This window comes from Artibeus jamaicensis, unplaced genomic scaffold, assembly GCF_021234435.1.
Source record: "Artibeus jamaicensis isolate MK-2021 breed Jamaican fruit bat unplaced genomic scaffold, CSHL_Jam_final contig_685, whole genome shotgun sequence".
NCBI lineage: Eukaryota > Metazoa > Chordata > Mammalia > Chiroptera > Phyllostomidae > Artibeus > Artibeus jamaicensis.
The window spans coordinates 27,074,443-27,088,925 of record NW_026521924.1 but is presented as its reverse complement, the minus strand read 5'-3'; the positions used below and the strand labels follow the sequence as shown (position 1 = coordinate 27,088,925).

The following is a 14,483-nucleotide window of genomic DNA, read 5'->3' as shown; positions in this document are numbered from 1 at the left end:
CGCAACAGAGCACCCCCAACGCTGTGCTTTAAAGCAGCAGCAGTTTATTTTTGATGACTCTGTGGGTTGCCAGGGGCTTCTTCGACTTCCTGTGATATCAGCTGGCGGGTCCTAAATGGCTCCACTCAAGTGGTTGGTGACTCAATGCTGCTCACAAGGCAGGGGCTCAGTCGGGGCCATCCATTAAATGGCCCTGTTCTCTATGTGGCCTTTTCTCATGGCTGCTTAGGCGTCCTCACAGTACGGGAATCTCAGGTCGCCTGACTTCCAAGCCTGCAGAAAGGAGAGCTGCCAGGCCTTCTTAAGCTTCTCTCCAAATAAAATAAAATAAAAGCTTCTTTCACTTAGGACATTCTAGGGACCTCAGGGCAAGAGTTGCTGGCAGCCCCCTGCAAGAGGGGTTCAATGGGCTGAACGCACCCCTGCTTTCTCCTGTCCTTGACTCCATTTGAGAGTCAGGGTCCCAGTGAGAGTCTAATTGGCCAGTTATGGTCACATGATCACCCTTGGTCACATGGCCAAGATATTAGTTACTCTGGGGGGGGGCGGGGGGAGACTCGAAAGCAAATTGGTGCTGTGCTGTTGGCAAAAGAAGGGGACCAGGCATGTGGACTGACAGGGGGGTTAAACTGCAATCCTTCCTGGCTCACAGCCACTCAATCAACTGAGCTACCGCCTCAGGGAGCAGTGAACAGTTTTAAGTGAATGAATGAGTGAATGGAGGGTAGATGGGTGGGCGGTTGAGTGAATGAATTTGTAAAGTCTAGTGTGAGTGGAATGCCCAAGATCTGTGTGGCAGCTTTTCAAGGACAAGGGCCCCTAGCTCAGGCACTGCTGGCAGTCTGGGGTCCCTCTGCACCTGATGGGGCTAAGCCAACTCCCAGAATCCCTGCCGCACCTTGGCATCCCCACCCCAAGGAAGTGGGATGGTTTGAGGGCGACACCTGGAAGGGAGAGCGAACCTGGTACCGAGGGAGCAGCTGGCGCAGTGGGTGCGCTCCCTTCTCCTCAGTCCTCACCGCCCACGGACACTGGCAGCCCGGCTCTACTTCCTGTCTTGTGGCCACTGTACACACGGCACACCTGGAGACACCCAGTGAGGCCCCCAGCGGCGGGAAGACCGCCAGTGGGAGACACTGACCCCGGCTGGAGCAGCACCTCTGACCCACGGCTGTGCTCCCGCTTGATGGTCTATTTCCAGCTGCTAATTAGATTGCACAGCACGCCAGGGTTGGAAATGGACCTGTCACTCCAAATTCTCCCGACTTGCATCTCTATATTTAGCGGGTTATTTGGTAAAAGTAGCTTCAGACTCCCTCCCCACTTGTGAGTACAAGCTTCTCAAATAATTGTCCGCGTCGGACCGTTTCCAAGGTGAGCTAATGAGAAGTTATCTGCTAATGGCAGGGGCATCGTGGGTGAGGATGGAGCAGGCGGCTGTGGATGGGGCGGAAAGGGGGAAATAATTGGATTATTCACACGGGCCAGTCAAAATAGCCCTTTATCCCTTTTATGTTCTTCTTGAAGAAAACTGCAGTCTTTGGAAACATAAGTATGTGTTCTGTGGGGAGAAACGGGACGCAGAGAGTGTGGGGTTAAAAGTGGGGAGTGGGGGTGTGTGGCTGGGACCGTCCGCCTGGCAGAGGCTGCCTGCACTGGGAGCCGGCCCGCAGTTAGGCGTGAATAATGGTCCTGTTCAGGGCCGACGTTATTGCTTTTGGCCAAAGGCCTTTTGCAGAAATAACTTTGTAACTTGCTGCCAGGGAAGCTTTTGTCCACAGCTAAGACAAAAGAACAAAGAACAAAAGTGGGCATTTCTGTATCTGAGTCCCATTTTCCCTAAACGCCCAGGAAGGGCAGCAAGTGGGACCTACCTGGCATGCGTGGGCCGGGGGCGGTGATGTCCAGCCTCACCTAGGCCAGGCTGCCCCTCCTGCCCCCTCGTCCTGCCAAACTGATCTTCATCCTGTTCCTCACGTAGGACAAGCTCATTTCCGCCACAGGGCCTTTGCACAGCTTTTTCCTTTGCTTGGAGAGCATTTCATCCACGGCTGGCTTCTCACCCACCCTCTGTTCTCAGCTCAAACATCACCTCTTCCTAAAGGCCTCCCGCAGTTTATTCTCTGTCCTTTCACCTGATAGTGTCCCTCAAAGCTCTTAAGAAAATCTGAACTTTATCTTTGTTAATTGTCAGTCTTCCCCGCCAGAATGTCAGCTGCCCAAGGACAGAGGCCCGGTCTGCCTCGTGTCCACTGCTATTAACCAGCATCCCACACGGCACCTGGCACACAGTAGGTGCTCAGAAAACATCAGGTGGCTTTGAAGGGTTGCAAATAGTCCCCCAGCCCAACTCTATAGGGGCTTTATTTGGCCTGCTCGATATTTAAAAGGTGTTGAAATGTTTTCACTTTGGAATCTGTGTGTCCCCAGTGTGGTCCTGTCCCCACCCTTCCCTGTGCCCCTAAATCCAGGCCGCTCATGTAATTCTCCTCCCTGGCCCTGCAGGCACTTGAGTTTGTGACCAGACAATATCCAGACCTCTTGTGAGCCCAGCCTCCAGCCAGTCTGCCGGGCTCCGGGCGCCCAGCCTGTCGTCTGGACCGAGGGGTAGTGCTCTTTCTAGGGGCCCGGGGGAGGTTGTAAATGACTGTGTATCCCAGCGAGCAGGTCATTCCCTTTTTGCTCCCCTTCGAGCCCGACATCAAGGAGGGTGTCCCATTAACCCCTCTTCCATGGCCTTCAAGGAGGCCTGCACCCCTGGTAAGAAAAAACTCAGTGCCCTTGGCCAGCAGGAATTGAACCACAAGGTCATTGCAGGTTTGTGTCTTAGTGTTGCTATCCATTCATGGCAGTGCCCAGAGACATTTGGGATGGTCACAGCTGGGTGTGGGTGTAACAGGTAGAGAGACCAGGGATGCTGCTAAACAGCCCACAGTGCACAGGAGGACCCATGTGGCACCGAGTGGCCTGGCCCCACAGTCAGTAGGCCTAGTGAGAGCCCCAGCGCTCGTTCCCCGTGGTGGGGAGAAGCCTTCCTTTGCCCATAGATGTACTGAAATGAGCAAGCGAGTGAATGAACACTAAGTCTGGGGCCACTGAGAGTGCAGGTGACAAGCAGAACTTTCCCCAAGACCCTGACATACGGCTGGAGGGCACAGGGCAAAGGTCAGTCTGCCGCCCCTTTCAGACCAGACCATCTGCTTCACACCAGAAGCCCCTGCCGCTGGGAACTTCCCAGGAGTTGATCCTGGGGCAGGCCGAGTTCTGGCAGGTTTGGGGGAGGGGGGACTGTGGGCACCTCTCCCGCCCAGCCAGGCACTGTCACTGACCCTCCCCCACCAGGCCCTGGAGCCCTGGCCTCGTGTCTCCCACCATAGACAAGGCCTTCGCTGACCCTCCCCATTTAAAATTGCAGCCCTGTCCCACTAGAACTGCAGCCTCCCTCCCCTGCATCTTCTCCTTGGGGTTTATCGCCTCCTGTGCTTCTCATTTATTGGGGTGTGTGATCCGTGAAAGCTTTTCATTTCTAGATCCTCAGCAGGGAGCATAGGGCCGGTGCATAGTAAGTGCTCAGTAAATATTTGTTGACTGGAAGAATTAGGACCCAGACGGCACCAGGGGCTGGGGTGGTGGAGTTAGAAACAGCCCCCACCCTCATGCAGCTTCCACTGGGAACGGCAGCCCCCACAAATGAAAAGCCAGAAGAGGGGTGCACATGACGAGATCGCAGGCTGTGATGAGCGCTGTGACCACAGTGCACCTGGGTTGAGGCCGGGAGTGACAGAGGAGGCCCCTCGTCAGACTCCACACATTCCAGGCGTGGAGGCTGTGCCCAGGGAATAGCCTGTTTTTCTTGGCAGATGGAGAAGCTCTGAGGCCACATTAGGACCAGAATTCATGACTTCTGTGCCCACATTTCTTCTGCTTCTCTTCACCTTTCTTCTTTTATCAAGTAACATAAGAATGAGGGAAGTTTGCCTTCAATAAGGCTGAGAGCTGGGCCCAGGCCCAGGACTAGAAGGCTGTGTTGGCAGGTGAGTCAGCACAGAAGGTGGCTGGGATGCCACCTGAGCTAAGACTCTGCCTCCAGCTTGCTCTACCGTTCGGCTTCATTTGGTTGCAAGTGATAGAGAAAGCTACTCAGAAGGACTTCAGGGAAAAAAGAGAATTCGATTCACATCCCTGAAGAGTCAAAGTGTTGAGAAACTTGACCTGAAAAGAAAGAAAACTAGATAAAGACGTAGAAGAATCTGTTGGTGCAAAGAAATGAATAAAGGATCTAGAGGTAAGCCTCCTTCAGGCTTAGCTGGATTCAGGTCCCCAAATTTGTCAGGAGCCAAAGACGTTCATTCTGAAGCTCTGTTCTCTCTTATGTGTTGGCTTCCCTCCAACTCCATGTAAGGCAAGGTGAGTCGTGGTCTGCCCTTGTCCTTGTGTTGCAAAGATGTGGGACAAGTTAGCCAGTTGGAAAGGGTAGGTGCCTCTCTCTAAGCCAAAGTGTCTGGATTACTCTCATTGGTCAGTCACTGAGGCAGGGAGATTGGAAGGCCCTGATTGGCTCAGGTCTGGATCCCATGGTTCGGCCTTGGAGCTTGTCACTGGGACCTAATTTGAACCTGAGGGACCATGGATCGGGGAGAAGGGGGTCCCAAAGGAAAACTGGGCACTGTTACAGAAAGTAGAGTGAGAAAATGCTGGGTGGCCCAAAGCCAACATTTAGTGGGTGCTTACTACATACAGCTCTGTTGTAAAGGGTTCACAGGCATTTTAAGCAACTTCATCCTCAGCACTCTGTCCATGCTTGTTTTGGGTGCCACTTCACAGGTGGAGACACTGAGGCCACAAGAGGTTAAGTGACTTGCCCAACAGCCAGTAGGCAGTGGAGCCAAGATTTGAACCCAGGCCGTCTGGCTCCAGTTGCCATCTTGACCCCTTCCCTGGCCTGGTACTGGCCATGTTTCCCCTTGCCCCTGGCACCCTTCCATCCATCTGCCTGCCTTTCTGTACTCTGTCAGCTCCGTGAGAACGGAGATTTGTGTCTGTCTGGTTTTTTTCACTAGTCCATGAAACAGTACATGGCATGGAACACAAACTCAGACACTTGAGCATGTGAATTACACAGCCTCTGAAACAGCCACTCACTTGACATGCAAACCTTTGTGATGCTCAGCTTCCCAGGACTTCGAACAAATCCCTCGTTTCTAAACTTTCTCTGAGCTCTGACTATTGGCATAATCCATGGCCCTGATCTAATGGTTCCCCTGTGGTTGGCCATTCCTCCCATCCTGTTTTCTGACCCTTCTCCCCTCTAGCTGGAGACATTCCACCCCAGCTTTCAATATGCAGACCCCTTAGGACCTCGCCTCCGTGAGGGCAGGGACTTTCCCCCCCACTCTTTCTTTGATCTGCAGCACCAAGAACTGTGCCTGGCACACAGTAGGCGCCCGAGAATTGCTTGTTGCACGAATAGTTTTGTGGGCTCCTGAGTTCGTAAGCCCTTCTTTTCGGGCCCTAATTTCCTTTCCAGGTCCTGAGCCCTTGTCCTGAAACCTGATCCTATCCCCCCCTCCCTCAGAGGGACCCTTTTTCTGTCCCCTGCCTTGCTCTTGAGAGCTGGCTTGGTTCTCCGCCTCCAGCTGGAATTCCAAGACCAGGCAGACAGGCACCAGGGGGCCCTGGACCCAGGGAGCAAAGACAGCGGGGGGTTGTGGCCTGTAGGCCCCAGGAGCTCTTGTCCCTTTCATTGACAGCCCTGCAGAGGAGGAGAAGAGGCTGAACAAAAGCATGTGGCCAGGAAGATGGGGAGACGCCAGCACAGTGTAAGGTTTAACAGATGTTCGTGTGTCATCCCCAGTCTAGACAACTTGTGGGCTTGTGAGGATCGGGACCACACATTTCCACCCCGCCCACTCTGCCTGCTGTTGGCTCCAGCTGCTTCCCCTCCCTGCAGCACCCTGCACTGCACCCCCCTTCTTCAGGGTCTACCCACTTCAGTCCTTCGTTCTTCTTAGACTTCTCCAACTTGACTCTGTAAGGATTCCTCCAGGCAGCCCTCCCAGACTGCCCCCAGGCCAGCAGTTTCCCCCTTCTTTTTCCTGCTTGAGCAACACACTTAACCTCAGCCTCTGGTATCACTGGTCACTTTCCAAGTGACCATAGGAGTCAAGAGGGGGCTCTGGGGTCAGAGCGTCTGGGTGCAAGTCTCAGCTGTGCTGTCTGCTTGCTGTATTGGTGCTGCAGGGAACAGATGGTGCCCACCAACCAAGGTATGAGCAGAGTGTAAGAAAATGAGGAATGTAGGTTCCCTGGGGCTGGGGACGGCAGGGAGTGTTCGCTGGAACCTGGAGAGGGCCACCCGCAGCAGCTGCGCCCTCACTGAAAGGCAAGGCAGGGATGTGGTCATTTCCCAGTAACAGGCAAAGAGGACATCTGGGAAGTACCCAGGCCCCTCTGTCCCCCCTCCCTCCTTTCCCCTGGTGATCTTCCCCTTGGTCAAACTCTACCAGGAGCCAAAGAGTAGGGAGCTCCTTAATGTGGTCGGTCCAAGTGAACCCCCCAGGGCACAAGAGAGGATGGTGAGGGGTGGGTCAAGGGCCCATGTTCAGCGCTCCGATGGGGGGACCTTGGGCAAGCTCTTGAACCTCTCCCGCCTCCGCTTGCTCATCTGCAGTTCATCATGTTAGGGTGACAGGAGCCAGCACAGGGAAAGTCTGGGAGTTGGGCAGGGCCCAGGATAAACACGCTATAAATTTTAGTTTTCCCTCATCGTCCTTGTTTTCGGGAATTATTTTATCAGTCTGGGTTCCTCCTGTTGCAAATGACAGCCCCAACTCAGATACACTTAGGCACAAGGGACCCCTGTTTGAGCCCGTGACTGGCTGCAGGGTGTGTCTAGGTCCAACCTGGTGTTACCAGTATCCCCACTCAGGCCCCTTCCCAGCACCCAGCAACCCACCCTACAATTCCCCTTCTCCCTCTCATTGGCCAGGCCTGGGTCACATGTCTATCTCTGGGCCAATCACAGGAGCTAGAGATCGAATGTGCTGATTGGCTGCACCTAGGTCACATGTCCCACCCTATATTTAAATTGCACATAATCCTAATGTGGAGCAGCAGTGCCCCCAACCACAGCGGGAGCGCTGTGACCAGGAGGGAGAAAATCGCTTGCTGAGTCAGTGAACATGTTGAGTGTCCGCCACGTCCCAAGCCCCACTGCCGGTTTTTGGGGGTACAGATGGAGACAAAGCGGACAAGAAGGCTGTGCCCTTGGGGGGGGGGGGGGGGCGGCTGACGTTTCAGCCCAGGACACCCACAAAGACAGAAAATATCTAGTAAGAAGTGGTGAGTGCTACTAGGGAGAAACGAGATTTCGATTTTGACCTCGAGGAAGTGAGGAGGAGGCCGTGAAGACATGGAAAGGCCCCAAGGCGGCATGTTTGAGGACTGGTGTGGAGGCCGTGGGGCTGGTGCCGAGTGGGCAGGGAGGAAAGTGGAAAGCAGGGAAGCCGGAGCGTGGACGGAGCCGACCGTGTAGGATCTTGTAAGCTTTTTGGAGGGTTTAGGGTTTTTTTAATTTAACATGAGATGGGAGCCCATGAAGGCTTTGCAGGAGTGGAAGACAACTTCCTACTTTGAACAGGGTTCTTCTGGCTGCTTGACAGAAGGAGCGGAGGGTAAAAGCAGGCAGAGAGGCCAGTTAAGGGGCAGGATTATCCTACCACCTACCACAGCCTCATACATACTTGGCCCTAAATAAATATTTGTCAAGTAAATGAAGATGGGCAGAAGTAGCCTGGTTCCCTGCACCCCTAGTTAGGGCCCCAGCACCCCGGGCACTTCCGCACACCCCACAGTTTCCTTTCTTCCCACCTCCCGTGCGAGTTCTCCTGTCTGGTCGATGCTGGTTCTGCCTCTGGCCATGTCTTCCCCTCCCATGTGCCTAGCTGCCTGATCTTTCTCAAACTCGTGGCTACTCCTGCGGGATCTGGGGGTCCTCCAAGGAAAGCAGCTCTCTGGGTATTTCCAGATAGACCTGGGTGAGGTCCTGGGTGTTTCCTGAGGTTGCGGGAGGCAGGGTTGGGGGGTGTCAGTCACCCTGAGACCTGCTTCTCTCTGCAGATGGGCTGATGGATCCAGAAGCAGAGCCGGTGCTTGGGACGTTAGGCATGGGCAGAGATGTCATCTGGCAAGGGAGGCAGGTCTGTGGGAACTCGCAGGATGCAGAGAAGGAGTGGGTGGGCCTCGGCACGGGCTGGACGGAGTGTGGACTCACCAGACCCTCTCTCGGTTCAGCCACTTTGGATCTCTTACCAAGAAGAGGAAAAATGGAGGCAGAATCCTTTGTGTCAGTTTTAATTGATTCCTCCAGCATCTGGAGAGAGGTTGGCACGAGGCCCAGGGATGTTGGAGCCGGGCAATTCATCAAAAATCGACCTATTGATGACTCGATCTGATGAAATAATTAGCTCCTGTTCTCCAGTCTCTGGTCCCAGAGCTTTGCTTTCACCCGGAGGAGCAGCAGCCTGGCTGGCTGGTGATAGCTGCCCAGGAGGGGGCGGGGGTGCTAAGGAGACCAACACAGGTGCTGGGAACAGAGTCCCAGCTGCACCCGCCACAGGGCCCAGGGCTCCCAAGGGAGGCTGCAGCCCCCAGCTGCGCTGGATCTCACACCACAGAGCAGAAAGGCCCTTGGGGGCACCTGATGGCCTCCTGCCACTTCCTGTGGCCCATGAGGAGCCTGGTGCTAGGAGCCTCTTCGGAACTGGCCCAGAGATCTAGGAGGTTCTGGCTGAGGAGGCTGACTCGAGCCAGACTCGGTGTCTGCCACTTACTGAGCCGTGTGATTGTCAGAGAGTGTTTTTCACTCCCTGGGCCTCAGCTTTCTCATTCATAAAATGGGTATAATACTGTCGATGGGTGGATGTGCGGGTGAAACGAGTCAGTGGGAGTAAAATGCTTAGAGTGGGCGGGAGCTTTGCAAGCTCTCAACAAGCCTTTGCTATTGATGAGTAAGAGAGTTGCTGTTCGTAGGGCATCTCTTCGCAGTTCTCTGGGTGCTTTGTCCCTCGAGGTCTACCTGAAAGGACGCGAATGCATTTTTGTGGATGCGCAAAGCACAAAGCATCCTGGTGTGTTTCCCCGGGGGGGCGTGGACCGATTGAGGACCCGGTGGTCGAGGGTAACTCAGGCCTGTTCGGAGGGCCCCTTTCAGCCCTCCGAAGCCTCCCGTGACCTCCAGGAGAGGCGGTGCTCATACCCCGCCTGCTAATCTCCCCTGAAGAGAGCGGGCAAGTTCAAGAACAGGCGAGCACAGGGCCAGGCTTGGAGCCTTCACCATGAACCAGGTGCTGTTAGACCGAGCAACACAGGTCTGTTTATCCACTTTCTTTGACTTTATTTCTGTGGTCGGTTCTACAGGGAAGGTTCACTGGTTTTCTGTGTGTCCCTGGACCCAGAGTTTCCTTTTTCAAAAACCTGTATTTGTGGTTTTGTTTTCAAATGAGGTCATTTGAAGAAGCACAGATAACAGAAGGGTTGTGCTGAGGGGACAGAAATCAGGACGGGGTCACGTGCGTGGAAGGAGCTGGGAAACGTGAGTGCAGGGGCAAGGATGGTCCTAGCACCTCAGCGAGAGGCTGGGTGTGGGGATTGCCCGAGAGGCTGCGGACAGAGTGCCGGGCGCCAGACCCAGCTGCAGCGATGCTGATACTCTGGTGACGGTTCACGTGTTCTGGTTGGTGCCGTGTGCCAGGCACCGCCAGTCTCAGCGCTCCGCATCAACTCGCTCATCCCTTACACCCATTTCATAGATGAGGACGCTGAGGCACAGAGGTGTTACGTTAAGTGGCCAGGATCACCAGCAAGTAACTCCAAAGTCCCTGTCATGGCCGCCACACTGGAACTGAGGCCAGACAGGAAAGACAAAGGGACTGGGAGCCACTGCACGTGGGAGCCGAGCAGAGCAGGTCTGCTGATTGGCCGCCTGTGCCTGCCCTGCAGCCTCCCAGCAGGCCCCCCCTGCTGGCAGAACCAGCAGGAAGCCAGAGACGCAGTCCGCAGAGCTCCGCTTCCTGGGCACGGAGGATGGAGCTCGGACCAGGCCATGTGAGGAGCTGCCCGCCCCTGACCCTTCTTGGGGTCTTTTCCACCGTAACAGGCCCAGAGAATTCAGAGTGGCCAGCTCCTCCCTGGTCACTCAGGAGGGGTGATGGGGAGGAGGCCTCTGAGCCTCTGGACCCAGGGTATGGTGCAGCCCTGCTGAGCCCAGCACCCCTTGCTCTGCAGAACTCAGCAGGCTGTAAGGAGACGTCACCTCCTTTATTTATGTGAAGATGTCTTTGGCCCCTGGCCTGTGCTAAGCGTGCTGTGATTAACACAGGCCCACTTGCTGTCCTCATGGAGCCAACCCTCCACTGGGGAGAACTGGGCGATCCATCAGACAATTACAGGCTATAGTAAGGGTTATGCAGTAAATAGAACAGCTTATAAAATAGAGTGCCCCGGGTGGTAGTGTGTGGAAACAGGTGTCCCTGCAGCCTCCCTGAGGAGGCGACATTTGTGTCAAGACTTGTCAGAGGTGAATGAGCCCATCATACAGAATTTGGGGAAAGACTCCTCCAAGTTTAAGGAAGAGCGAGTGCAAAGGCCCTGGGGCAGAAACAAGCTGGACTTAGTCCAGCAACAGAAAGAAGCCAGTGGGGCTGGAGAGCAGTCTAGAGGAAGGGGGAGAGGCGGGTAAGAGACAGGTCCTGGAGGCCCTGGTGACCCTGGCAGGGCATTTGCATCTTATTCCCCTGAGCCAGGAGAAGCCAGGGGAGGGTCTGAGCAGGGGAGTAACAGGCCTGGGGCTAAGGTGAGGTCAGTGCCTTATGCTTGTGCCACCTGGAGTGTCGCCTTTTAATTTTGTGCACTAAGCGCATCGCCGAGTGGTATGAAATGGTCTGAATTTTAGGAAGTTCACGCTGGCTGCCCTGGGGAATGGAAGGCGGCGGTGTTGGGGGCACAGGGGAAACTGTAAGAGGCTTTAGTGGCCCCTAGGAGAGATGACGAAAGCAGCACATTCCCCTCTGCAGAAACTGGGTCCTCACTGAGTTCCCTGAGCCTTGACTTTGGGGTGGGGCTCCCCAGGGTCCTTCAAGGTCACAAGGACAGCGACTCAGCCTGACTTCAGCCAGTTCAGTTTCCTCTCAACACGCCTGTTTGCTCGCTCTTTCTCTCTCTCTCCTCTTAAATAAATGAGACTGAAAGTCTATATCTGGACAAGACTTGAAGGCTCATTTCCTCAAGAAGTAGAAAAATGACCGCAGAGATCAGAGAGCAGAGCCAGAGCCGAGACCTGCCCGAGCCGGGCTCTGCCCTCCCGCCTTCCTCCCCGACCTTTGCTTGCGACCCAGTCTGGTGTGGAGTGGGGTCAGGGAATGACTGAGGTCAGGATGGAATGTGACCGTCCTTCCTCCTCAGCAGTTCCGCCCTCAAGTGTCTCTTCTGTCATTTTCTTTATTCGATCACTTCAAACTAATACGAAGCACTCACCCAGCTCCGGGGGCGGTCGGCAGGGAGCATTCACACACATCCCGACCCGGACCGGGTCCTTGTAACAGCCATGTCTCCCCGTATTCCCACCGACTGATGGATGGGAAACCGAGCTGGTGAGTGCTGGAGTCAGGACTGAAACACAGGAGGAGGCGTCCAGCGGAGAGCAGACGCCATTCCCGCCCCACCGTCTGGACCCCCTACCTGAGCCCCCCACTGGCTCCAGCCTGATGGACAGCCTCCCCTCCGCGTCATCCCCCACGGGCCCACAGAAAGGGGGTGACCTGGAGTATCTGCTCCCCCGAAGCTGGCTTCTTCCTTTCCTATCCCTGGGGGTGATTTGTCTGTCAAAGTGGTTCAGTGACAGGCTGATCTGCTCTTGGACTTGAGCAGCCACCAACACATCCAGTGACTGCTCCCTGGTCCAGGGGACAAGCCCGGGTGCAGCGGTGGTCACAGAAGGCTTCCCTACCAGCCTCTGTTAGAGCCTGAGCGGATTGCAGGTCCTTTTCTTGTCGCTCGGCCCAGAGTCAGATGTTTGAGCTGTCCCCGATCAGAGAAACTGTCACTGCCCTTGCCCTCGGCCATCGTGCCCGTCATGGTATGAGTCCGAACAGCCAGCCGGGCAGCCTGTACAGAGAGATTGACCTGATTCTTTTTCTGCTACTTTAGATCCCTGAGCAGAGAGAGAAGAGGCCAAAGAAGCGCGTCAGCCGGCTGCAACTCCAGACTCCTGCCTCCTGCAGGAGACGTGAACATGGCCCGCCCCGGCCTCCTGCTGTGCCTGCTCTCCGCCTCTGTTCTCCCTCTGCTCAGCGGGGGCTCCTCCTTCCTGTCACACCACCGCCTGAAAGGCAGGTTCCAGAGGGACCGCCGCAACATCCGCCCCAACATCATCCTGGTGCTCACCGACGACCAGGACGTGGAGCTCGGTAAGTGCACCGGCAGCGGCATCTCCCGGGGTCACCTGCTGGGACTGAGTCTCCTGGCACCGGATGCTCACAGCAGCCGGTAGAATTCATTTCTAGGGGCGTTAACCAAGTCACAGGGGCTGCCCCACTCCTGTGGCTTTGCAGCTGGCTCCTCAAGGTCAGGGGTCTCCAGCCTGTTCCTAAGGCAGAGCCCTCCCTGGGTTGCTCCCAGGGCTTCTGAAGATGTGTTGAGACCAGTTCAGGTTTTCATCTCACTTCTGTGGAGTTTCTGCCAATGCCGGGCAGTGTTCTAGGGCCCAGGACTTCAATAATGGATAAGTTAGGTGCAACGCCTGTTCTCATGGAGTGAGGGAGGCACGTAATTTCTTCCAGTCCAAGTTCAAGCGCGTGTGTAGAATGACTTCGAGGAGAAATGCTCTTTTGAAACGGAAGGGGGCGCAGTGCGGGATGGGGTGCTGGTTGGATTGTGCCTCAGGGAGGGGCTGTCAGCGGAGGTGAGCCCTCCCCCTGCTGTGCGTGTGAACTCACACATTTACTGGCGGACCCACCACTCCACCCAGCTGGACAGCTGTGGGTGGGCTCAGCTTTCCTTGGTGGCGTGCAGAGGCAGGAACCTGACCCAGTTCCCAAAGATGGTGCCTCAGGAGCATGAGCTCAGCTGTTGCTGGTCCCGAGCTGCCTCCCCGCACAGCACTGTGGGCTCCAGGTAGAGCAGGTGAGGACAGGGGCGCTTGCCTGGGTGCAGTTCACTTCTACTGTTGGCAGGCGCCACCAGCCGCGGTGCCCAAGGGCGTCCCCCGCTCCAGGCCTCTGCACTTCCCCTTCATTGCCCACATTAGCGCCCCTGGGCTGCATTCTCAGTTCACTGCGTGAAACACCCCGACTCCGCCCTGCCCTCCTGAGCCAGACCTGGGGCTCCTCCACCCATTCCGTGGGTGCCTTCATTTGCATGAGAGGAGACCCCATACATAACTGAGGCCACCAAGGAGGTCTCCAGAAAGTCTCACTTGGCCTCCTGCCCCCTGGCTCCAGCTGCACCTCCATTTCCAGCTCACCTGTGAGGCTCCTCTGAGGAGGAGCGCTGCCTCTCTTCACCTGTGTCTTCTCCCCGTTGAATGGACTGATTTTGTGGGAGACATTTCTCCACACTGAACCCCACGCCAGCTCTGCCCTATAGAATTACGCCACCAGCCATAGATGCAAACGACATAAGTAATTTAAAATTTCCTAATTGCTCCTTTTTTAAAAGATTTTATTTATTTGTTTCTAGAGAGAGAAGAAGGGAGGGAGAAAGGAGAGGGAGAGAAGCACCAATATGTGGTTGCCTCTCACACACTCCCAAGTGGGGACCTAGTCCACAGCCAGGCATGTGCCCTAGACTGGGAATCGAACCAGCGACCCCCTGGTTCACAGCCCATGCTCAGTCCACTGAGCCACACCAGCCGGAGTTAACTGCTATGTTTTTTTAAAAAGTAAAAAGAAACCAGTGAAATTAATTTTGGTAACATATTTTGTTTAACCCACTCTATCCAAGTTATTATCACCTCCATATGTAATCACCATAAGAAATCATTAATGAGATAGTTTGTGTCTTTACATTGTTTTCAGAATCCGGCCAGTATTTTATGCTTAGAACACATCTCAGGACTAGTCCACCTTTCAGGGGCCCAGGGGACATGGTTGGCTTACGGCTGCTATTCTGGACAGCACTCGAACCTCATGATTTCCCTTCTCACCGTGACCACTACTGCATATTGTAAATATCTGGGGGGAGCCTTCTAAGCAGTGGGAACAGCATGGGCAAAGGCCCTGAGGTGCAGGGCCAAGGAGACAGATGTGGCCGGAGCCTGGGACAGGGAAGGAGGAGGCGAGACCAGAGAGAGGGTGGCGCCAAACCTGGGAGGCTGTCCAAGGCTGCAGTAAGGAGCGCCAGTCGTCGGGCAGGTGAGGGGCTGGCCTTCGGCCTCTGCCCGCTCCCAGAGCACCGCTGAATATCACTGGTGGCGATCCAGTTAAAGG

The 14,483-nt window shown here is 55.3% G+C and overlaps 1 protein-coding gene across 5 annotated transcripts in view; it reads left to right on the top strand.

Annotated features, from left to right (window-relative positions):
• The window catches only part of SULF2 (sulfatase 2), a 97,144-nt gene that overhangs the window by 11,806 nt on the left and 70,855 nt on the right, over window positions 1-14,483 (top strand). For 3 of the 5 annotated variants that reach the window (XM_053671394.1, XM_053671393.1, XM_053671392.1), the window contains exon 2: window positions 12,205-12,464. In XM_053671394.1, the coding sequence (XP_053527369.1) occupies window positions 12,290-12,464 (175 nt within the window). In that variant the 5' untranslated portion in view covers window positions 12,205-12,289. Of the gene's footprint in view, window positions 1-5,800; window positions 5,820-12,204; window positions 12,465-14,483 lie in introns of those variants that run through there. The other 2 variants (XR_008392682.1, XM_053671391.1) reach the window with 1 other exon arrangement.